This window comes from Chanodichthys erythropterus, chromosome 3, assembly GCF_024489055.1.
Source record: "Chanodichthys erythropterus isolate Z2021 chromosome 3, ASM2448905v1, whole genome shotgun sequence".
In the NCBI taxonomy this organism is placed as follows: domain Eukaryota; kingdom Metazoa; phylum Chordata; class Actinopteri; order Cypriniformes; family Xenocyprididae; genus Chanodichthys; species Chanodichthys erythropterus.
This window is the reverse complement of record NC_090223.1, coordinates 23,239,916-23,266,462: the sequence shown is the minus strand read 5'-3', so window position 1 is coordinate 23,266,462 and position 26,547 is coordinate 23,239,916. Positions and strand designations below refer to the sequence as shown.

The 26,547-nt window shown below is 36.9% G+C and overlaps 2 protein-coding genes across 14 annotated transcripts in view; one reads left to right on the top strand and one right to left on the bottom strand.

The window, feature by feature from the left end:
• The first annotated feature begins 4,916 nt into the window (after positions 1-4,916).
• Positions 4,917-15,310, top strand: tmed1a (transmembrane p24 trafficking protein 1a). Its single transcript, XM_067381424.1, has 4 exons — positions 4,917-5,318; positions 9,663-9,760; positions 10,260-10,446; positions 12,382-15,310. Exons 1-4 carry the CDS (start codon positions 5,130-5,132, stop codon positions 12,598-12,600), a joined length of 693 nt encoding a protein of 230 aa, XP_067237525.1. The 5' UTR covers positions 4,917-5,129; the 3' UTR covers positions 12,601-15,310.
• Positions 15,311-18,982: 3,672 nt separating this feature from the next.
• Positions 18,983-26,547, bottom strand: part of dnm2a (dynamin 2a) — a 55,382-nt gene continuing 47,817 nt past the window's right edge. For 9 of the 13 annotated variants that reach the window (XM_067381411.1, XM_067381409.1, XM_067381420.1 and 6 more), the window contains 4 exons: positions 24,987-25,151; positions 24,645-24,868; positions 23,583-23,819; positions 18,983-20,842 (listed from right to left, as the gene is read on the bottom strand). In XM_067381411.1, coding sequence (XP_067237512.1) covers positions 20,773-20,842; positions 23,583-23,819; positions 24,645-24,868; positions 24,987-25,151 — 696 coding nt within the window. In that variant the 3' untranslated portion in view covers positions 18,983-20,772. Of the gene's footprint in view, positions 20,843-23,578; positions 23,820-24,644; positions 24,869-24,986; positions 25,152-26,547 lie in introns of those variants that run through there. The other 4 variants (XM_067381415.1, XM_067381416.1, XM_067381421.1 and 1 more) reach the window with 2 other exon arrangements.

Here is a 26,547-nt window from a genome sequence, read left to right as displayed (position 1 = left end):
TGAATTAGCGTCTGAATAGCGTTTTCGCTCCGTGGGCGTGGCCGCATTAGCAGATAATGAGCTGAATCACGGATTTCTGACATGGCTCTCTTTTCATACAGATTACATAAACAAAGAAGGTTTGTTTTCGATTTGAATTACATGATTTAAAACCTGACATCTTAACTTTTTTTTAGACAAAAGTGTACTTTTTATGACATTAGTATTCACTAAGTTACAGTTCATTTTCTGAGAACTATCAGATTGGAGTTCGTTCAGAGGGAGAGGAGAAATCACGCATCATGTTAGTTTTCTTTATTTTACAAAAAGCACAAAATTCTGTTTTTACTCTGAGTGTACACAAATGAAAGAAGATATTCCACAGATTAAAATGGTGTATAACTCTTAATTGTATGTGCAACATTGACGGAGTATTTTGAGTCTCTTTCACACTGATAAGAAAAAAACCACGGTGGTATCGCCGGCGATACCGTCAGACCTCAGAGTGTTAAAACGCGCGTTCTTGACGTGCGCTTTGGAGTGACAAAAAACGCGCGTTTTTGACGTGCGTTTATCATAACGAAAATGGGCGTCGAATACGTGCGTTTTGAGTCAGACAAAAACGCCTAGATTGTGAACGTGTAAACAGGTAAACCAATCAGACAGTGCAAACGTGTGTTTGAAGTGTCCATCGAAGCTGAAGAGAACGCGCTCTTTCCTTAGTGTTCTCAAAAGTGCACGTCGAAAGCGTGTGCTCACTCTTTAGGGCTTTAAGTCTGTTATAGGTTTAGGACAGCATTATCATTAAACTCAACCAAAACAACATGGAATTATCAAGGATAAATTTGGCAGATGATTATAATTGTTGAGTTATAATCCAGTATAATTAATATGAAATATGCATATAAAAATGTAAAACTATTATTTAAAATAGCCGTGGGGGATGACAGGATAAATAGTATACCTTCGATCAAGGCCAAAACTTTGTAAGTTTGTAAGGAGCCAATAAAATACTACACCACATGTATGATCATCTTGGCTATATATTACGGTGGCGTATTGCCTCATACATAATATTTTTTCCACTCAATTATGTCGTTAAGACATCTTTTTCTCATAATAACGAGATGTTATGTCGTTAAAACGACATATTTACCTGTAGGCATATATGACGTGAACATATAGGCTACCTTTATCTGATCTATAATAGAGAATTTATCCTAGATCAGTGCCTTTATCACACTTCCGCACTCGAAAAGCATAAGCAAATATAGTGTAAAATACATTTCGATGCCTGTATCGATGGCAATGCCCATAGAATAATGAACACAATATTATAGCCTATGCAGTTTCTAGCCTAATAAAAAGAGAAAAAAATATCATTGGTGTTTCAGTCGCATTTTATTATAGGCCTATTCAAAAATAATATAGCTAAAATACTGCGGTAAACAGGCCTGACACTACGGATACAACAATAATGCTATATTGTCATTGACCTATTTATCAAAATAAAACTGATAAATGAAAGTGGAGACAATAGCCTACCTCCAAAATATCTACATTACTTTTCCAACATTTGTGTCATTATTCTTAAAAGGTTTATTGGCCTCTAGGTGAGTCTGAGACTCACGGTCAGAGATTGTGTCTCAGACGGCATTAAATAATTCGTGAATATTTGTAAATATTCGTGGCTCAAACAGCTGGAAAAATGACTGTGGCTATACTGCAGTTCTGTGGGTGTTTTGTCTAGGCAAGGATATTATCCTTTGCCTATATAGTTAACTAAAAAAAAAAAAAAAACTATTCAAAACATTTATGCTAATCGAAATAAACCTGAAATTTAAGAAAATATAGCCTAAATATTAGTTAAAAATTTAAATATAATTTCCTTTTCACCTGAGGCGATCCTTTCATTAACCGACAAGATTATGTTAAATTAGAATTAAACGAAATTAGAATGAGGAAAAAAATCCCAGGGGTTCAGTTTTAGCCTAGGCTATATAGAAGAAACAACAAAACAGGAGGATTCATTGCATCGCATGCAGCGCTTCTGTGAACGGAGAAGAAACGACATAAAATCTTATAAAAGGAATAAATAGCTTCTTCCTATATAGCTAGGCATACACAAAATATATTAAACCTAAATAATTAACATATTAAGAAAATGAAAGAAAAAAAGCACAAGTACAAAGTTTCGACAAGTAGACCATCTAATATGCTGAGTTTCCATTCATTTTTGAGAAGTTCACGAAAAGGCATTGCTTGTCTTTATTTTTCAAGCAATGTTTTATTGTGTATTATTGGGTACAAATAATAGTTACAATAATAGTTATACCTACACAGATTGGAATGGTATTACTCTTATGACCATAAATGTCTGAGTATTTTAAGTTGTTTACGCTTTATAAAAAAAAAAAAATCAAGTGAACGCGCCTGCGCCATAGACTATCAGTTTTAGTAGCTAGCCTACTATAACTTGACTTCACAGCCTGTTTATTGTCAAAACAAAATACAGTCAACCAAATACAGAAAAAGTTCCACTGCTCATTTTAAATATCTGTGTACAATCAGAGAGTTTAAATAATAAATAGGCTATAGGCTATAGCATCTAAATACTAGTGCATATGGAAAATATATATTATATTTTTCATTATTGTTCTGTTTTTCTCTGAATACCATTAAATTGAAAAGATTTGTAGGGGAACTAAAAATACCTAAGTAGTGGTGCCCCCCTATGGGATTAAATGCCCCTATGCCAACCTGAAGCCGGATAGCCGGTGAAACGAAATTTTACAAAAAAATACGATAAACATGTATTTTAAGCTATTTTCACAACAAATCCTTTTAAATTGTTCTATACAAAATATAAGTATTAAATAAACATAAATTATATTGTCATTCGTTACCTACAAACAATATTTTAAAGCCCTAAACTACTAAATTTTGTTATACATCCAAGTTAATTTGCACAAAGGCAGAGTTTAAAAAATAATAATAGTGTTTAAAAGATTACATGCTGTGGAAAAAAATATTAAAAAGAAAATAATAGCTACATATTGCCAATCTAAAGACAAATACAAAATAGCCTAAAGTTTTGTCGATATTCTTATTGAATATTCATGAATAATACCAGGTAATTTTAGAATGATTATAATTCATATTTCATTCCCCTAATATTGAAATAATCGGCCCTGTTCCAAACATGTTTTTGCGCATCTGAAGGGTGTGGTTTTGGGACATGAAAGCATTGTTTAACAACATAATAGGCGTAAATATATTTTAACGTCCAAGTGCTAAAAAACAATTGGATTTGTGCCGAATGGAGAGCCCAACAGTTTCGATTTAAATAATATTTTAGAGCTTTAAAATAAATATTGTTTGTAATGAATGCTATAATTTGTTTATGATTATTTTATACTTTTATAACTATTCTCATTATGAATACCATTATAGATTTGTTGTGGAAATAGCCTAAAATACATGTTTAAAGCTTAATGCTTGTGTAATGTGTGACATAGAAGACCAAACTCAGTAAACACCATACTAAACCATACTATGTACAGCAAAGATATGAACGCAGTTCGTTTAATTAAGTGTTTTTCTCTTTATAGAAAACCGTTATAAAGAAAAAGCTTAAGGTCTCTTAATGTAGCCTACGAAGTGATAGGCTATTAAAATATCAAATTCTGCACGAATACATTTTTCTGTGTAGTACCTATGCTTTCTTAGTAGGCTACAGCGTTTAATATAAGCTATGTCTACACATTTTTCTGGACATCGCTCATTGTTTCTACCTTAATAGGCTACATTGTTTAAATTAATGTTAGCTATTCCACATATAGCCTATGTATGTAGGCTATATATGTCTGAAATTAGGGCTACATAACTTGTACAGTCACCTTTGATAACAGATTATGTACTCCAAATTGTAATGTTAAAGCATTTCCTATAAAGCTGCTTAAAACTATAGGACTGAGTATTGTGAAAAGCGCTTAAACAAAATAAATGTAAATCGAACTGATATAGGCTATGAGCTCTATAGATCAGATAAAGGTATAAAGGTATTTTTGTAATACGCATTACAAAATATGTCGTTTTAACGACATAACATCTCGTTATTATGAGAAAAGATGTAAAGATGTCTTAACGACATAATTGAGTGGAAAACATATTATGTATGAGGCAATACGCCACTCGTAATATATAGCCAAGATGATCATACATGTGGTGTAGTATTTTATTGGCTCCTTACAAACTTACAAAGTTTTGGCCTTGATCGAAGGTATATTTATCCTGTCATCCCCCACGGCTATTTTAAATAATAGTTTTACATTTTTATATGCATATTTCATATTAATTATACTGGATTATAACTCAACAATTATAATCATCTGCCAAATTTATCCTTGATAATTCCATGTTGTTTTGGTTGAGTTTAATGATAATGCTGTCCTAAACCTATAACAGACTCAAAGCCCTAAAGAGAGAGCACACGCTTTCGACGTGCACTTTTGAGAACACTAAGGAAAGAGCGCGTTCTCTTCGCCTGATGGACACTTCAAACACACGTTTGCACTGTCTGTTTGGTTTACCTGTTTACACGTTCATAACGAGCGTTTTGTCTGACTCAAAACGCACGTATTCGACGCCCATTTTCGTTATGATAAACGCACGTCAAAAACGCGCGTTTTTGTCACTCCAAAGCGCACGTCAAGAACGCGCGTTTTAATAGCAAATCACACGTTGAGAACGCGCGTTTAGGTACACAAAAACGCGCGTTCTTGACGCGCGTTTTCCATGATACCAAAGCGCGCGTTAAAAACGCGCGTTCTTAACGCAAATCACACGTCGAGGACGCGCGTTTTGCTGCCAAAACGCGCGCTTTTGACGCGTCCGTGTGCAATCAGACGTCCGACCAGGCGTTTGTGAGTACTTTGGCTTGCCATATGTTTGCGCGTTTCACGCGACGCAGCAAAAAACTACAACGCGTCCATTATCAACGAAGTTGTCAAACTTCAAACGCGGCTGTTTGTGACTGCAAGAGTCCAAACAATGCGCTTACAGTGTGGAAGGCAATGATCGCGTCTAGTTCGGTCGCGTCGTTCGCAGTTCGGAGACGGGCTGTTTGAAACAGCTGCTCTAGTGTGTTTATGAAGAGCAAAGTAATGGAGACGCGTCTTGTAGTGTGTTTGCTGCTCTTTCTGACGCTCTGCGTGGATTTGGGATTCGAATTCGGACAGAATAAGGACTCCGAGTTCACTTTCCTTCTACCTGCAGGAGCAACCGAGTGCTTCTTCCAAACAACCTCTATTAACGGCAGTATAGAAGTGGAGTACCAGGTCAATAAAACCTTTTAAATTAAACTATTTAAAATGATAACCTATGTAAAATTATTTTTAAAACTAACTCAAGAGAAGCCGGACTAAATAAAAACTCGGCAAAATTGAGAAATAGAAGTAACTTGTCAAAAATGGTCATGTTTGCAAAGTTAAGAATAGCTTTTGGTTTATTGTTATTTATCATTTTATTAGTAACTCTGCTGCATTACATTGCAATTTTGCTTGGCAGTAATGACCAGGAAGTAGCAGGACATTTCCTTTCATAGGTGCATGTTTTGGTCAAAGTACATTTATATGAAGCATGTGAAGTACAGATACAGACATTTTACAATAAGGTTTCATGTGTTAACATCATACTGAATGATAATTTCAACATTTATTACATGTCAAACGTTGTATCTGTTAATATTATTTAATGCACATGAGCTACTAACAATGAGGTTAATACTGTAACAAATGTATTGCTCATTGTACACAAACAGCTTGTGCTTGGTTTGGTTTCATTGTTGTGGTTCTTTACAGTTCTGGTGGGAAGTTCAATATTATTGACATCAGAGTCATTTGCATACTAAAGACATGCGCAATCCTCATTCAGTCATCTTTAAATATCACACACAGTAGATAGTTATTTTTGTACAGCCCTGTGCGTTGTAAGCTTGTCTGGGGTGTGTTTGTGGAGCCGCCCTGCTTTATGTTAAAAACAGGCACAGCTGCGGGACAGCTGACCCGACCCAAAGCTCATTCCATGTGTCCGAAAGATCAGAGTGTTTCCAGTGCTGCATGGTTGCTGTCTGCCACACTTTATCTCTAGTAACGGCACATTGGCTCCTCATTGAGCTGCTTTATCAGCTGGCGGAAGATAGGAGACCTGTTATTTGAATTTGGGAAAAAAGGAGGACATGTGAAAGAATCATAGTAATGGCAGGGGTTGAAGTCTTTAATAGTTTGCCCATGTAAGTATGAGAAATGTTGGTGTGACATAATAATCCAAACTCTCACTCACAACCTGTAGTTTTTGACTGAGACTCTGTAGCCAATATTTGGTCATTTTGAGATTATCATCACTGGCTGTATACTTGGCTGGTCAAAATGTCCCCTTTTGTCTGATCTTAAAGGGATAGTTCACCCAAAAATGAAAATTTGATGTTTATCTGCTTACCCCCAGGACATTAAAGATGTAGGTGACTTTGTTTCTTTAGTAGAACACAAATTATGATTTTTAACTCCAACCGTCGCAGTCTGTCAGTCAAATAATGCATGTAAATGGGAACTCCATGTATAAGAGTATAAAAAAACAACAACAGGCAAATCCAAATTAATTGATGTCCTAAGACACGAAACAATTGGTTTGTGTGAGAAAACGAACAGTATTTATATAATTTTTTACGTCTAAAACACCACTATGTCCAACTGCCTTCAGCATCCGGTTAGTGAGGTCTGAATGTGCTCTGATGATGGAAGTGATGTCTAGCACTCATTGAAGTGTAAGCGCGAGACATCATTTCCATCATCAGAGCACTTTTTTTTTATATTATTGAAAAAATAATATAAATACTGTTCGGTTTCTCACACTAACCAATCGTTTCGTGTCTTAGGACATCAAAGTGTTGTCACAAGCCGCAGGGTTTAATTAGGAAATTATATCATAGAGACTATAGAGAAGACTGTGACTGTGTGTCAAGGTCATTAATCTCTCAAAAAATCTCTTAATGACACGGCACGTTTAGGTTGTCAAATGTCATGTGGTGTGACTCCCCAAAAACGTAATGATTTATGGGAGTTAAATAATTCATGATATTTGTAAAAGAAAATACTTTGTACACTAAATTATGTTAAAAAAACATGTATTAAATGTGTAAGGTAAATATGCCATTACATTTTACTTAATGGTTATTGGTTACATCACATGACATTTTTAGAGTGATTAAACTCACCATTAAATCAAAATCTACAATTCTTGCCTTTTATTAATGCAATATTGCAGTATTTATTAGAGAGGCGAATCTCAACATAACACAGACTGTTACATTACAGTCGGGATCAATAATATGTACGCCCCCAATATTTGCATATGCCAGCCCATGTTCAAGACATTAGACAAGCCAGTATTAAGGTCTGGATCTGGGAGCGCGCGATTTAAAGGGGCCGCGCGCTGAATCGGTGCATAGTTAATGATGCCCCAAAATAGGCAGTTAAAAAAATTAATTAAAAAAAAATCTATGGGGTATTTTGAGCTGAAACTTCACAGACACATTCAGGGGACACCTTAGACTTATATTACATCTTGTAAAAGCTGGTTCTAGGGCACCTTTTAATAGTAATTATATGAATTAAAATGGTAAAAAAGTTTTTCAAAACCATATGAAGCCGACATTTCTAACAATATGTTTTAGAATAGATTTTTCTTTACTGTGGCCATTTTTTTTTTTTTCATTGTGCAGAAAAAACGTAATGATTTATGGGAGTTAAATAATTCATGATATTTGAAAAAGAAAATACTTTGTGTGCTAAATGATGTTTAAAAACATGTACATGTATTAAATGTGTAAGGTAAATATGTCATTACTTATTACTTAATGGTTATTGGTTACATCACATGACATTTTTAGAGTGATTAAAGTCACCATTAAATCAAAATCGACAATTCTTGCTTTTTATTAATGAAATATTGCAGTATTTATTAGAGATGCACCGATATATCTGCCAACAATCGATACTGGCCGATAGTGTGAAAATTTGCTTTTATCGTCCAATACCGATTTTTGTCCGATATCATAGTTTAAAAACAGACGACAGTCAGGGCTGATATATCCTGTCAATCAAAAGGGGGCAGGGCATTTGGGCTTTGTGTAAAGAAAATGCTAAGAAACCAGTTGGATGTTCAATATTACTAGTAATTATATGAATTAATAACACTCTGAAAGTTAAAAAATATTAATTTAATCTTCAGAAATTACCTAATGTGTTCTATTAATTTGAGTAATGTGTTTTATGTTCATAACTGATACCAGTTACTCTGAAAAAATGTTGATGAAATGGAGAGAATAGTTTTCACTTGCATTTCTTTCAAAATATAATAATTACAAAATATAATGATTAATGATTAATTATAATGAAATTATCATTAATTTAAAAGAAGGTATAAAAGGCAGAACCCCCAAACTATCGGTATCGGCAGATATCACTCTGAATAATCGGCTATCGGTATTGGTGCATCTCTAGTATTTATTCTAAATGATTTATCTGTGCCCTTCATTAATTTTTTAATTCATATCATCATAATCTTTAATCAAAATAACTTGCCCTCCCTCTTGCAGCAACATCTCCTCTCTGATGATGTGTTTGCTGGTGTGAGGGCGGGGCAACCTGTCACTCACATGACATCACAGCAGTAGAAACCATCCAATCAAGTCCCGCCCTACATTTGTTCTTGTTTGAGAAGCTGTTTCACTTGGACATATGTCACAAAAGGAAAGAAAAGACTATCGCAACTTCCATTTCATGCTGACTTTAAATTTTCCATAAAAAAAAAATGGTACAAAAGTTTTTCAAAACCAAATGAAACCAATATTTTTAAGACATAGATTTTTCTTTACTGTGGCCATTCTTTTTTTCATTGTGTAAAAAAATGCATTAATTACAATTTAGGTTTCTTGTTCATGTTTCATAATGATTTAATACACACTGGCATCACTGTTCTTATTTGCATGATTCATGGGTGCACTTTATTCCAAAGTAAGGATATTTGTCTGTAAAATATTTCTTTAAAATGTAACTGCTCTGCCTCTTAAACAACTAATGTCATAAAGTTCTCTTATTTTCCAACCACATCAAGTAGAGCACTTTTTTATCATATATTTAACTCCTGATGGATAAAATCAACATTCTTTTCTTTCAACATATTTCATACTTCGCACTTGGATACACATCGCATTACAGAGGTAAAATGCAGTTTCATTTATCAATCACCCTGCTTGAGTTGCATAAAACAGAAGTTGTGATAGTCTTTTATTCCCTATATTGTGACATATATCCAAGTAAAACAGCTTCTCAAACAAATAATGTAGGGCGGAACTTGATTTTGTCCATGGGGAATTGATTAGATGGTTGTGGTTTGCTATCGGTTGATCTCATGTGAGTGACAGGTTGCCCCGCCCTCACTCCAGTAAACACATCATCAGAGAAGAGATGTCGCTTCAAGAGGAAGGGGAAGTTATTTTAATTAAAGATTATGAGGGCACGTGAATTTAAAAGAAAGGATGTGCACAGATAAATACTGCAATATGAAATTTTTAAAAAATGTGTTTTTAACCTCTCTTAACCCATCTGTGTATGTATGTACAGGTGATTGCAGGTGCAGGGCTGGACGTGGGCTTCACTCTGATCTCCCCCCGTGGATACAGACTGGTCTCCGACTTCAGAAAATCGGACGGCATCCACACGTAGGTTTCACATTCCGTCACGCGTCGAGCAGAAGCTTCTCACGTTTACTCATAGCAGTTAGTTTCGGACCGTCATAACCCACCAAATTTGCATGTCCTCTGCTGCAAATTTGCATGCTGTCTGCAAGGCTTACAGTGACCACACTGAAACTGAATTTACTGAAAACAGTCGCCTGTTTACAGAATCGGATGCTTTAAGTGTAGTCAACTGAAAAGTAAGGTGCACTTAAAAGGATCATTCACGTATGAAATGAAAAATCATTTACCTCATGATGTTCCAAGCCTGTATGACTTTCTTTCTTCTGCGGAACATAAAAGCAGATAATTTGAAGAATGCTGGTAACCAAAAAGTTTTGGTTTCTATTCACTTCCATTGTATGGACAAAAAATAGAAGACGTTTCTCAAAATCTCCTATTTTATCTTATGATGTAACATGTCTTACACTAATGGTGTGCGTTAAAGTAATCGGGCTGTGTGTCTGTGGGGGATTTCTGTCAGGGTGGACCCCACTGAGGAGGGCGACTACAGGATATGCTTTGATAACAGCTTCAGCCGTGTTTCAGAGAAGATGGTGTACATGGAAGTGATCGTGGATGGACCAGAGGAGGAGACTGAGGATGAGGATGACTGGGCTGCTCTGGCTGAACCGGAGGACTCGCTGGAGTACAAACTGGAGGATATCAGGGTACACCAATCAAATATCTCTTCATTCATTGCCAAGTAAGACATGTCCCTGGATCAACATTATTTTTTGATCCTGGAACAACGTTCCTGTCTGAAAATTCAGCCTTACCCCTAAATGTTGCCCGACCCATAAGTTATCCATAAAATCAGAGGGAAAAAGATAGGTGAATAACATTGATGTAGAAGCACTTAACCCTGGTTGCAAGTCTAAACTTGTCCCTCAAATCTGATTAGTTGATTGAAATGATGGTGAAATCATGTTCACCCTGCCGGTATCCAGTAGGAAGTATGGTGAACGTGATTTCATCAAATGCAACGTGTTCCTGGATCAATATCTTTTTGATCCTGGAACAACATTTCAATCAACCAATCAGATTTGAGGGACCAGTTTACAGTTTATGTCAAGTTTAGGCTTACAACCAGGATATCTTTTGGGTAGGGTTAGATTTAGGGGTATGGATGGGGTTAGCACTACATTTTCAGACAGGATGTCTTAGTTGGTAAAATCACAGTTACCAGGAAAAAAATTTTTTCCTTAAAAAAAATAAAAAAATAAACAATAAATGGAACAGTTTATTGAACTTTTAGACAAAAAGTGTTTTTTGATGCATTAGGCTTATGTATCTCATACTTAGGCATATGAATCTCATACTCTAGGAGGAAAAAAACACCTCAATTTTATTCAGAGGCCTAAAATGAGCAAAAATATGCAATTTGGTACGGTTGCTGATATTTATATGGGCAAAAAGTAAGATGAAATTCTGATTGTTATGTAATGTAGATCAATGAGATCTTTATAACAGTATAGCAGACTACTGACATAAAATGCATATAAATATCAGTCACTCTACACAGCAAAATCTCCAGAGTAAAATCAACTCTGCTCAGAGTACATATGGTCCCTCTCTAAATAGTGTTAAAATAACACTAAATCAGAGTTAAAGTTAATGAGACAATTAAGCAATAAATTAAATAATGATTGCACATTAGTGATGAACACCTGCTGTTAACAAGCAAAATCACTGAAGAAAAGAGAAACACAAGAACTACAACTGACTTCAGTCACAGCCATATTAATTGCTTAATTATCTCATGAACTTTAACTCTGGTTCAGTGTTACTTTAACACCATTTAGAGAGGGACCATATGTACTCTGAGCAGAGCTGATTTAACTTTTACTGTGTATGTCTCGCAATAATACAGTATGTCTTAGTAAGATGATATTTAAATGCTTAGTTTTAGGATCAAAGCTCTGTAGTTTTAATTGTGGGGACAAAACATATAATGCAGTGCAACACGACAAATAAACGCACGTATCATATTTGACACTTTCTAAAAATCAGTATAGATTTCACAACAAAAAGACGTTTTTAGAATTATACTAAAAGGCCTTTTACTTGCTAAAAAAAAGTATTAAATATCAAGGCATGTAGAAGATTGTGTGCATGTTTTTCAGCAAAGTTTTGATCATGTTGATAATTTAGAGGCCTTAGAAATGTGTCAAGTCAGCTATAAAGCAGCTCTACAGAAAACAATCATTACTCAGCTCAATTCAGTTTAAGTTTTGTTCTTATCTAATACTGCCAGTGCAGTTAACTCAGTAATATTACTGGAGATTAAGTGTATTCATTTGTAAAATATAATTTGAGAATCAAATAGGATACACCAGGCTAGTATTGTCACAATGTTTCCATTATGTATTTTATACAATTAAGAAAGGATTTGCAATTAATTTTTTCCTCAAAGTTCTAGTTTCTAGTTCTAGTCATTCAGATACGCTAACCAAATGTTATGCTTTGGGTACATTCAATTCTCTCTTCTTAATTTTGCCATGCTTTCTGAAGTATTTTTCAAATGTTGTACTGTTACAACCTAACCGCAACCAAAATGCAATGTTTTGTGCAAAGCTGCATTCAAGTTTTCTTGTCACACACAGGACACAATGGATGCTGTGCACAAGAACCTGGAGCGAAGCCGTCAGCTGCAGACGACGCTGCGGGCGTTCGAGGCTCGTGACCGCTACCTGCTGGAGGATAACTTGTGGCGGGTTTCCTTCTGGTCCAGCGTCAGTTTGCTGGTCATTGTCAGCGTGGCCCTCACACAGGTCTACACAGTACGCAGATTATTCAGTGACAAACACAGAGTCTGCACATAGCAGAGATGAACCGGGGGAAGATGTTGTAACACTGTATGCACTCACTGTTAACGTAAAATACAAACTAATGGAAGTGAGGAAACTCTCAGGTAAAAAAAACAAAAAACAAACCCTCTAGTTTATGTCATGTTTAGAGATATCAATGAATCTGAAATCTTGGAGCTTGGCTCAGTTTTAATTGTAAGAGTTTCCTTTAGAGCACTAACTAACACTGGTAAACACTAAATTTACTAATTTTACTTGAAGTACTGTAGCAACAATTGAATGTGAATGTAATTTTGTACTTGAATGTGGTTAAAATAATTTATGAGACGTTTGAAATGAATTACATTGGAGTAAATTGTGAGGAACATGTTTCTTATGGATTTATATGGCAGTAAAATAAAGATCCAAGGGAACATTTCGCTTTGAATGGTTTTATTATACAACACATTAGCATCTCATTTGGAACAAATGCAGCTCAGTCATATATGGCACTGTAAGTGCAAATAGAAAATGAATTTAAAACTCATCTGGGTTATTGATGGCACATTTCAAGTCACTTGCTGTCTGCACTGAGTTATTACTGTACTGTGGGAATCAGAATACTTTCAAGACCGTTGTCGTTTATCTCTTTGCTTCTACGGGTTAATCTGAGGTTTGATTCATTTTAAGTAGTTCTAATAATCTTCCATCACCCTACAACAATATACAAATATTCTCATTAAACAACAACCCTAAAAAACAATTATGTACAACCATATTCATTACAAACGGCCTATAAATAAAGAGTCCTGGAGTTTCAACGTAACAATTCACAGACATGATGCTCAGTTAACTATTCAAATATAAAACTCATTTATCCAGTAGAATTTTGGCAACAGGTCATCTCTTGTAAATCATGAAATTAAATCTCAGAAGAGCCATTATACAACCCAAACAGGAATATTAAAAGATTTGACTCCAAACTGTGACAAATCCAGACTTAAGAAAGTGAAATTATTTTGCCATCTTCTATATTTTAATCTCAGAGTCCTGCAAATAGATTTGATTTACTGGTTTCTTTTCATGTGTTTTCATGCTTTGAAGTTTAATGTTTATTTGCAGCACATTTAATATTTACTATCAACAATGAATAAATGTTGCAGGCTAATCGTCAAATACTTCATTAAACTCTTAACTATAAACCTAAAACTTCAAATTGTGAGTCCCTTTTGAAATGTTTCTGTAGTAGTGACTAAAAGATCAATGGTGTAAGTTCACTTTGTGGGAGCTTATACAACAGTTCTGCTCTACTAATTTGATTGAACAAATGGCATGCTGGAACTGTGTGTGTGTATCTCTGTCTGTGATCACAAATGGTGCACAACGGTTGGTTTAATGCTTGTGATATATGCTTCTTTACAGGCCACAAATCACCTTGCTAAATTCCCAGTGAACTGGGAAGAACTACACTACCTATCACTAAAAGGGTGACCCATCAATTGGTTTCTCTGATCAGAAATCACAGGAAAAAACTTGTAAAAACAAAAAACGAGCAGTCTCTTCACCATTATTACATTTTTTGGCCAAGTTGGGTCAAATTTGCCTTGTCAACCAATCCAATTCAGGCCCTGATCTGGCAGGATCCACCCACTCCCATAAAGCATTGTGAATGAGATCCTTGTAGTCTCTATAGATTGTGGCAGGGATGATGTATTTTTGTAGTCCAAAACCCATAAACGAGTTAGCATTTTAGCTCTTTTGGTTTCATTGTCCTGAAGGTTTTTGGTTAAATAGCTGTAAAAAATGTCTGTAGTGAACAAATTTTCACATTTTATTCAATCACATAAATTACCTTCAAGCTTTTACTTGTCTTTTAAAAGGTGATTGCTTACAATTGGCTAATTCTAACTCAAACTTTTAGGGAAAATGTTTTTAAATAAAACTAAAAGAGTTGTCAGAAGCTTAGTGAAGGTCATGTTGAAGTCTGTGGTGTGGTTTATTTATAGCCTACGTTTAGCTTTTTCTTCTGGTGATTGTATTTAGGCTTCAAAATTCACAAAAGTTGTATTTATTTTCGAAGATTGTCATGATGAACAAAATGTGTAAGAATCATAAACTTTATTTTCTGCAATAATCCAAAAGCCAATGGAAAAATCCTAATGGGTTTTTGTCGAAGGAACCAGTGTGACGCAAACTTAAGGGACTGATCTACAAAAACACAGCACTGCTGCACTCTATTCCTTCTGTACCTTTTGTAAATATTAAAAATAATAATAATAATAATTATTATATTTATTATTTCAAATCAATGACTCAATGTCAATAGTTTTTATTGATTGTACCATCATTTCAGATTCACCATAATCATCAAAGTTTGCATTGCTGCAATTAATGAGCTGGTTTGTTTGGTTCAAGGCTTTGAACTGTATATATTTCTTTTTGTTTTAAATCTGTGGAGAAAATAAATGGGGAAAATACTTGTGGAACCCAGACTGCTGAAAAAGTAGGTCAACATGAGAAGTTCAAACAAGACCATGTAAGAATGTATGATCCATGGAAGAATCTCATCTTTGGTCAAAGAAATAGTGTTGTAAATTGAAGTTGGCTTCTTTTCTGTACAATTGATTGATAGGCATCATATCATCATGGTGTAGTAGAGCTGCCATACAGTACAGTATGGTGGTCCTCCTCCAGAGCACTGGATCAGCTTCACCACTGGTTCTCCGGCCGTCGGGGAGGTGGACGTCTGTTCAACAACCGCAACCAAAACCACACGTCAACAGTGAAAATTTCATTTACGTGCTGTACAGAGTATGTTTACAGTAACTCAACAGGCCCTGATGAGGAATGAAGTGCTGAGGTTGCAATTATGACAGTGTTTCACCATGTGAACGAGGGGTGGGGTTAGATTAATATCTCAAAAGCTATGAAACTGCTTACTACATCAAAATTATAGCCTGTTAAATATGTGTTACTCATGGTCACATGCTGATATTTGACACAACTAAACGTCTGAATAATGACAATGGTCATTATTCAGATGTGGTCTTTGATAAAGGACTTTTTTTTTTTTTTTACTTGCACTAAGGAAACTTGCTCATGAGTCATATTGAGAAAGATAAATCAGCTTCAGAGGAAATAGCTGTGATGAAGCCACGTGGTTCTCAATCCTGTTCCTGAGAACTTCAACACTGAGATTCATCATGAGCTCATTAGATGTTCCTGCACTCCTTCCCGATTCACGTCACATCTGCTTTAAACAGTATACTACTATGCATGATTAGATTAGTGCATGCTAAAAAATATATACTTTCTGTTGGATATATGAAGTGTTATTTTTGGCTTCTCTGTGATATGAATGAGTTTGGAAGTGAGGGTGCAGCAGTTTTAAATGTATCAGCCTAAAAATAATAACTAATGTATTAGCAATGCATTTATATGTTTAGCTTCTTGCTAACACTTAACGTTACACAGAGAATCTGGGATATCAAGATGCAACTGGGCTGGAACGACACATTGACATAATTGATTACGCATTACATTCATCCTAATCCCAAATCCCGTCATTTTTCACAAAAAACAATCCTCTAGTGCAGATGCTAATGGCTAGTATGGAAGCACCGCTTAAAGGTGATAGAGAGGATTTTTTCGTCGACTGAGAATCCAAAGATGGTTACTGAGTTTTTGAAATGAGCACATGCGTAAGAACAGCCCCCTCTTTCACAGCTCATTTCAAAGGAACGCCTCCCAAAACTTGTGCACGAGTATTGGAACACGAGTGTTTACCACCGGCATTCGCTGTGTCGTGTTTTTTGGATTCATTATGTGGTAATCACCGCAGGTAACTCATAATCTGCAGTTGTTACTCCTGTCTCCTGACAAAAACATTGAATGCGGCGCCTGTGGAGTGTGGAAAGTCTCTCACAAGGAACGTCACGGCAGTGATTGACAAGCCAGAGGGCCAATCGTTTACGCGATTGGCTGAAGTTTTTAAGGCCCTACCGCGTGCACAGATGATGTATATTAATATTATTACTTTCAGTGCACCTAATAGTGTTTTATCAGTTAGTAAAGACAGTTTCAAGTAATATTTCTAAAATGTATAAAACAAAACATCCTCTTTAGCACCTTTAATACATACAGCATTACCTGCACATTTTCAGGACTCAAAACCACATTCTAGACAAACCTGTGCTGAATGAATGGAACCGCACTGGAGTTCAATGAGTTTGCAATGAACGAAAACGTTTTGAAACGGTATTGGATGCTCCACTGACCAACTTAAACACCACTGATTGGCCATTGTGTTCACATGCTCAACATTAGCTACTACCCCTGTTGAATAAACTGGTTAGGTAGGTTTTGAAGAATGGAAGCTGGATTATGCTGGTCATTAGCTGGTTTAAGATAGTCAAGTGCTGGTCCTAAACTGGTTCTGGACCAGCTTAATCCAGCACATGACCAGCATAAACCAGCTTCCATGCTTCAAAACCTACCACGGACACAACACTTCAAAAACACATTGTAAATAGATGCTTTACAGGAGCGTCTGAAAGAGTCCCTATCAGCAGACATCAAACTGATCTAGAACGCTGTAATACTGGTACAGCACAAAGGCTGGTATCATTACATTTTTTTTTTTTAATTTATGGATCAACTCAGTACCAAAAGTACCAGTACCTTTTGACAACACTAGCACTTTACAGTCAAGATTCTTCTGCCTTTTTAGTTCCGATATAATCATGTTATCTAACAATTACAAAATAGTTTTTTTTTTTTTGTTTTATAAATATGTGAATTCTAATCAGTAGAAGACAGAATTCCACAACCCTTGCCTGGTAGAAGTTAATTTGAATTCAATACAGCCCTAAATTGGGAGTCAAGGACTCTATACACTTATTGCGAATATTCACATTTTGAATTGAAACAAAACATTCCTACTGTTTAGGACACACTAATACTTACAGTATAACGCATAGTATTTAAGACAGATAGCAAGCAAATTGGGATGCAGTCAATATATTAAAGCACTTAAAAATAAGTTGATAAAAATAAAATACAAGATAAAAAAAGAATCATTTTTTGTTTAGCTGAATCTGAATAGGCTGACTTCTCTACTATAGGTGAAAAACTGTATGGAAATTGAGTATTTCTGAAATTTTAGTATCCATAACAATAGGCGAAAAGTACCCATGTGACCAACTACTTCCACTGAGATTCTGAAGTGTGCACTTTAATATCCCATGAGGCCTTGGGAGAGGATTTATGAATCTTTTGTCCACTTTCAACCACTTCTGTCCTGATTTCTTCAAGAGGAGGCTCTATGGGCAAGTAAATGTAAGGATTTTCCAGATCTTTCGATCTAATGAACAAAACAAGCTTGTGCAATTTATATATATGAACGCGTCCGGAGATAACGGAAAAAGCGTACAGAGAGCAGCAGCTTTCATTTCTGCCCTGACAGCCGCAAGACCGGCCAAATGCTGTGAGTGAGTGTTAGAAATCAGGAATGGTGAGAGAACATTGTGCTTGGTACATTTTTTCGTCTTCAAACCAAACGGGTCTTCAGCCAACAAAGATTAAATCCCGTCTGATTAGCGTGCGCATACCTTACGTGTTAGGTCAGTAGGTGGGGTGTAGATGGTCTTTTGTGGCTGTTCAAAAACATTTGACCACATGAGGATTTACACTGCGAAAGCAATCCGGTCAAATGCATTTTCGACTACCTCTGGAACTGATCGAAAGTGGACAAGCGCAAAACGTTTTACACCCCGTTTACACCTGTATTCAGCGTCGTCCACTTGTGATCCGATCAACCAAAACGCATCTCAATACCAGGTGGAAACAGGGCCATAGACTGAGACCTAACATGTGCAGTGCTGCTGGGAGTCTCCTGAAGCAGGATTGAAAAACACTGGATTACACCAACAGAGAGTATCATCACGCTACATCCATTACCTTTGATTAATTTCAATAAGAACACAAAGAGGAAAAGATGCATGCTGGGAGAGACATGTCATGGTAAATCAAGGAGACAGTGAGGAGACGTGACACAAGGAAACACCGACCACCAGAGCACCAGATCTTTATTATACACAACACCTTTTATTATCTCACTTCCAATTCTCATTGTGCATTTTGCTCCAAGTCCGTTTTAATTGCTACACAGGCACTTGACAATTTGTTATTCCAAAAGCATAAAAAAGATCGCTAAATATGTCCTCAGTCCCTCACTCCATACAAAAAGACAGAATTATTAGAGGGAGAGACAGGGATTGGGTCACCATAACCTTAAAGACCACAGGAAAGTTATGGCTGCAGTGATTTGGGCTTCATCCACTTCTTAACAGATGTTTAAGTAATTTGAAATGGGAAAAGATAAAGCTGGATACAATTTTAATTCAAGCCTTGAACTGACTGGATAGGAAGAAGGAGCAACGGTTGCCATCACTGTAGCCATAACATACAGGAGTGACTCAAGAGCGTTTGGTATTGAAATCTGCAGGCAGTTTTTAAGTTTCACCTCATGTTCAACTTAAATCCTTCGGTTATTTACAGACATATTGCGCTCCCGCTTGCAGCAATTCTTATCCTCAAGTTAATCAAGAAAACAAAATTCGTTGTGGCCCATTTCCCTGTGCGCACATCAATAAAAGCAAACATCAAAGATTCTGCAATCAAAACCGGATCAATGGGAAACCAGCTGGACCGCTTTCACTCTGAATTCTGTTCAACTATCATTACCTCAACCGACAGGGCACAAATCTATCGATAGCGAAGAATATCTGTCGTTCTACTCGAATGCGAACAGTTTGTGAAAAATGGCAATTAACACGAAGACAAATGCCCAGGTTATAAATAATACACTCAGAAATACATGTGTTAGTAAATCTACGTCTACACGAAAGCTTTTGTTTCACCGTTTTGCTGTCCGAAAGTTCCCTGTGTCTGTCAAGTTTGAACGGACTGCTTCCATGTAGCAAACGCCCCACGAACCCAAATACACCTGCATGTACCATGTTCAGTGACCTCGTGTTTGAGTGCATTCCCACTTCCTGTAGCGGCCTGATGTTTTCCCGCTCCCCCGACCCTCATTATTCCAAGCGAAATAAAATCACCCCAATAAGGCCTTGCAGATTAATTTAAGTTACAATAATCAAAATGCTAAGCTACCAGATTTGGAGTCTGATGTTACCTGAGACACTATCTTACAGAGCGCTGACGGGTCAGCCCCGTCGCCAGTGGTTACCGTGCTTTCCAGGATTATATTCATATACACAAATTATTATTTGTATAAACAGATCATTAAAGAGATTTGCATACAAATTGCGGCATCTCCAGCTTTCTAAGAAATTCCCATCCGTGAAAACAGAAGTGCTTTTTAAGAACCGAATTTCCCGTCAAAACAAAAAAAAGGATGTTGAGTGTTAACACCAAATATGAGTGTCTGCATCTAGGTGTTTGTATTTATTTGTTTGGTTAGCTGCTATGGAGTCATAATTAACAGTCGCTTGGTGCCGGAAGTCATGTACATAATAAGCGGCCAACTGAACATGAAAAAAAAAACGATACTGAGATATAGAAATCAGATCAAAATCAATCCCACATAGAGTAATGGTAACGGTCATGGTGTCTTATTTCAGCATATCAAGTTAGAGTCAGGAAAACAGAATGAAATCAAAAAACACATGAAGAAGTGTGTCTATAACAAGAAAAAGGTCTTCAACCACCCTTCAGTTACCCGAGAACAGGAAGACGACAGGCTAGTTTAACAGCAACTAGCTTGCACAGTGCTTGTATTCATCTTATCCCACATTAAACCACTAGTCAGAGAGGAGGCATGAGTCGTCTAATGTTGGTTCATCTACACAAGTTGAGTAGGATACCCCCTGGTGGTCACCTGACCTATGTGAGTGATAAAATGAGTTGAAGTTGGAGGCCACTACACCCTTTAATTCACTTTATATATTTTAACAAAATAATAACAACAATAATAATAATATTTTTTTTGAATAGTTATGTGCTTAATTTAGACCTCTGGGATTTAAAAGTAGGGATGTGATTAGCAGCGCTGGTCAGAGGACAGTTTGAGTGGATTATATTAAGGTCTATTGGTCAGGCTGTTTGTGTAGACATGCATGCACATTTCAGTGCAGCTCTCCAGCCCTTCCTCTCGGCCCAGCACACTATGGTGCACAGCGCACGGGTCTAGTCTAGCAGGGAGGGCTCGGCGGGGCGGATAATGGTGGGCCGGTTAGGAGCGCCAGGGGGTCTTCTGCTGCAGGAGGAGAAAAGAGTGAGAAACAGAGGTGAGACATACCCACAACCACAGGGAAAAGATTGAGGAGAAGCGATAAGGAATTAGACGAGGAGGGGTGAGAAAAGATGAGGACAGACAAAACTAGATGAGGTTATATGAGAGGAGATGAGACTAGATGAGATGAGAAAAGACAAAAGATGAGGACAGAAGATTAGATGAGGTTATATGAGAGGAGATGAGATTAGATGAGATGAGAAAATACAAAAGATGAGGGCAGACAAGACTAGATGAAGTTATATGAGAGGAGATGAGAATAAATGAGACGAGAAAAGACAAAAGATGAGGACAGAGAAGACTAGATGACGTTATATGAGAGGAGATGAGACTAAAAGACGAGAATAGACAAAAGATGAGGACAAGGAAGACTAGATAAAGTTATATGAGAGGAGATGAGACTAGATTAGATGAGCAAAAGAAAAAAGATGAGGACAGAGAAGACTAGATGAAGTTATATGAGAGGAGATGAGAATAAATGAGACGAGAAAAGACAAAAGATGAGGACAGAGAAGACTAGATGACGTTATATGAGAGGAGATGAGACTAAAAGACGAGAATAGACAAAAGATGAGGACAAGGAAGACTAGATAAAGTTATATGAGAGGAGATGAGACTAGATGAGATGAGAAAATACAAAAGATGAGGGCAGACAAGACTAGATGAAGTTATATGAGAGGAGATGAGACTAGATTAGATGAGCAAAAGAAAAAAGATGAGGACTGAGAAGACTAGATAAAGTTATATGAGAGGAGATGAGACTAGAGATGAGAAAAGATAAAAAATGAGGACAGAGAAGACTAGATGAAGTTATATGAGAGGAGATGAGACTAGAGATGAGAAAAGATAAAAAATGAGGACAGAGAAGACTAGATAAAGTTATATGAGAGGAGATGAGACTAGATTAGATGAGAAAAGATAAAAAATGAGGACAGAGAAGACTAGATGAAGTTATATGAGAGGAGATGAGACTAAAAGACGAGAAAAGACAAAAGATGAGGACAGAGAAGACTAGATAAAGTTATATGAGAGGAGATGAGACTAAAAGACGAGAAAAGAAAAAAGATGAGGACAGAGAAGACTAGATAAAGTTATATGAGAGGAGATGAGACTAAATGAGACAAGAAAGATAAAAAATGAGGACAGAGAAGACTAGATGAAGTTATATGAGAGGATATGAGACTAGATGAGACGAGAAAAGACAAAAGATGAGGACAGACAAGACTAGATGACGTTATATGAGGAGATGAGACTAGATGAGAAAAGACAAAAGATAAGGACAGAGAAGACTAGATGAAGTTATATGAGAGGAGATGAGACTAGATTAGATGAGAAAAGATAAAAAATGAGGACAGAGAAGACTAGATGAAGTTATATGAGAGGAGATGAGACTAGATTAGATGAGAAAAGATAAAAAATGAGGACAGAGAAGACTAGATGAAGTTATATGAGAGGAGATGAGACTAGAGATGAGAAAAGATAAAAAATGAGGACAGAGAAGACTAGATGAAGTTATATGAGAGGAGATGAGACTAGAGATGAGAAAAGATAAAAAATGAGGACAGAGAAGACTAGATAAAGTTATATGAGAGGAGATGAGACTAGATTAGATGAGAAAAGATAAAAAATGAGGACAGAGAAGACTAGATGAAGTTATATGAGAGGAGATGAGACTAAAAGACGAGAAAAGACAAAAGATGAGGACAGAGAAGACTAGATGAAGTTATATGAGAGGAAATGAGACTAGATGAGATGAGAAAAGACAAAAGATGAGGACAGAAGATTAGATGAGGTTATATGAGAGGAGATGAGACTAGATGAGATGAGAAAAGAAAAAAGATGAGGGCAGAGAAGACTAGATGAAACTATGTAAGTGATGAGACAAGATGAAGAGAGATAAGAAGTTAGATGAGACTAGAAAAGGTGACTAGAACAGACTACACAAGGAGGAATGAAAACCAATAAGAGAAAAGATGAGGAGTGAAAAGAAGTTAGATGAGACTAGATGAGAGGAGATGAGACAAGAAAAGACTAGAAGTGATGAAGAGACAAGATGAGGACAGACTACATGAGGAGATGAGACTAGACCAGAGGAGATGAAACAAGAGATGAGATGAGAAGATGCTAGATTAGACTAAATGAGAACAGACGAAAAGAGACAAGACAAGAAAAGAAAAGAAAGGAAGAGACAAGCTGAAAAAGGCTAAATGAGACTAAATAAGTAAACACAAGAAGAGATGAGATGAAAAGAAACAAGACGCCAGATTAGATGACACGAGAAAGAATAAGGAAAAAAACGAGATCAGAAGAGAAAAGATGAGGAGAATAGATATGAGAAAAGACGTGATTAAGAGAGACAAGGCAAGATGAGACAAGATGAGAACAGAGATGAAAATAAGGTGAGATGAGAAGAATCTCTAAAGAAAAAAAAAAAAAGATGAGATGAGAGGAGATCAAAAGAGGAAAATGTCAACACTGGAAGGTTTAGTTTTAGGTTTTGTTATGTGACAGGAGAGAATATCTGATTGCAACTGAATGAGAGCTAAAGAAAAAGTAAATCAGTCAAACCTTTGCTCAACCGTTTCTTGTGTTTTTCAACAAACGTTCACTCCTCTGAGCTTCAGACACCAGAAGCTCGTTCTCACACACATACACGTGAGAATAAATATCTACATGGAGGCGATACACTGGTTAACGGTCTTACCTGGGGATGCCCGGAGGGACACGGGCGGGACGGGATGGGATCTGAGGTGGGGCACTGAAAGGATCCTGGCTGCTGTTGCCGAAGGCATTCATGGGCAGGCCTGGCCGAGAGGGAATGGGCGGGGCTGCAAAGGCAGGGGTGGGGTTAAGAGGGGGTGGGCCTGGTGTTGGACCTCTCACTGCTGGAGGTCTGCTGGGGGGCGGGGCTGACGAAGGGGGTCTGCGCTGGGGGGTGGGGCTACACAGGACAGGAAAAGAAGAAATACAGAATTAAAACAAAGTATATGAAGCACACTACACTAAAAGGGATAGTTCACACAAAAATTAAACTTTGTTTACTCCCAAACCAAGATTTTTTGAAGAATGTCTCAGGCTGCGTCCAAAATCGCATACTCAGTCGGTACTTCTTTTGAATAAGTAATTACTTCCACACAGTACGAATGTGTGTAGTATGAAAATCTGGACATACTACATTGTCATGTGACCTACCAGCATCAGTTGCATTGCTTCACTTTGATGTGCAACTCGTCTCCCGTGGACTCATGGGATAGTAAAGTGTTCATCAGATGTGCACTTCAGAATCTCTGTGCAAGTAGTCATCCAGGTACTTTTTTGTCTTTTGAATACTACATATTCTGACATACTACTGTTTTCACCTACTGTAAATTAGTATGCGATTTCGGATGCAGTGTTTTTTGTGTGTGTTTTTTTGTCCATACAATGTTGTTTTGGACTTTGGTTTTTGTTATGGACAAAAACCGTTGAAACATTTTTCAAAATATCTTTTCATTTTCACAGTAAAAAAAATAAAAGGCATAATGTTTTGGAATGGCATGAGAGTGAACTACACCTTTATAATTTCTGTAGTATTTAATTTGATGCATACTGTGTGCAGAGAATGGACTACTAAATGAAACATTTGTGGATTAACCCCTACTGTTTCACATACTTAAAAAAAACAGTAGGCAATATACAATCCATACTGCATACTAGAATTCCATTCTGACATTAAAAGCCACAATACTGGAAATCTAATTCCTTCCAATGTTGTTCATGTCCTAACCTCGTCTCCGGCATCCAGCTGTCATTCACGGGTGGAGGCACGGGAGTGGATATGGTGCTGGTGCTAATGTCTCCGATGATGCTGAGAGCCTCTTTGATGGCATGGTACATACGCAGCATCTCGTCTCTGCGCTGGGCCTGGTCAGCAGACTCCTCCATCAGACTGTTCTGATCTCCTGAGGAGTACAGGTATGCCAGCAGCTCTGAATGGATGAAATCTTTAGCCTGGGGACAGAAAGACAAGAGAATAAGAAAGAAAGGTTAATGAAGATGAGAGGATGTTTGCAATAAATTACAATCAATACCTTTCAATATTAACGGTTATAAACGGTTGTGTGCTTACGCTGTTGATCATGAGATGCATGATAGTCTTGGGCATGAGGTCTCTGATGGTCTTGTTGACGATACCAATGTAGGAGTCCACCAGGTTACGGATGGTCTCCACCTGTCTCTCCAGCTGAGGGTCCATGGAGAAACTGTCGGCAGGGGCAGCATCTTCTGACTCCACCTACACACACACACACACACACACACACACACACACACACACACACACACACACACACACACACACACACACACACACACACACACACACACACACACACACACACACACACACACACACACACACACACACACACACACACACACACACACACACACACGTTTGTTTTTGTGAATTGTGGGGACTTTCCATAGACTTCAATGCATTTTACACTGAACAAACTGTACATTCTATCCCCCTACCCTGCCCCTACCCCTAAACCTAACCCTCACAGGAAACTGTGCAAACTTTTACTTTTTCACAAAAACTCATTCTATATGATTTATAAACCCATTTACATTGTGGGGACCGCTGGCTGGTCCCCACGATGTAGGTGAACTCAGGTTTATATTACATCATGGGGACATTTGGTCCCCACAATGTAATATAAACAAAAGCACACACACACACACACACACACACACACACACACACACACAAACACACACACACACACACACACACACACACACACACACACACACACACACACACACACACACACACACAATGTATGAATGTATTTTAAAGACAACATGAAATTCAAAGTGACCTATATCCTTAATAAATATACCTGTTTATTATTATGGTCAATGCATTAGTGTGCACTATTCTAAAGAAAAAAAGTATTCTGTTATCTTTCCTCAAATTATAATAACTTTCTCCACCTCTAAAACAACTTCTGCTAACCTAACCAAGACCGTGCCGACATGCAGTTTTGTCATCTACCACTTGAGCTCTTTAAAGCAGGATGGATCCTGATTGGCTATCAGTGTTTTTTTCATTCACCAGGTGGAAAAAATGTGCCATTATCTTTATAGTTGTGGTGTGGACTATGCTATTCTTTTAAATTTAGAATGATTTCTTATCATTATAGTTATCAACTATGGTGTAAACAGGCCTTAAATGTTTTTTTTAACATGTTGTATTGTGGTTATTAGAGTGTTTTTCTGTATGTCTGTGCAGGGATTGGTTGCTGAAGAGAAATGTGATTGGCTGAACCTGCTGATGCTCCGTCTTAAAAGGGCGGCACTCTTGGAAAATAAGCAAGCTTGTTCTTGCGTTGCAGATTCCAAACCACTTGTTTTTGTAAATGGTTAATATTTTCATTGTGAAGTGATTTAATTAAGTTACTGCCTGTGCTTTAGGAGCCTAGGGGTGTCCTGCCGTTTATTTTGCGATTTGTTTATTTTAGGGAGTTAGAGTATTGTATTTTGTTTCTTTTGTTAGGACATTTATTCATGTTTTTTTTTTGTGAGTTATTATTTTGTTTGTTGTTTTGGCCTTGGGACACCCTGAAGCTATGGTTCCTTTATTTAATTATTTTATTCCACTTCAATAAATCATTTGTGGATCT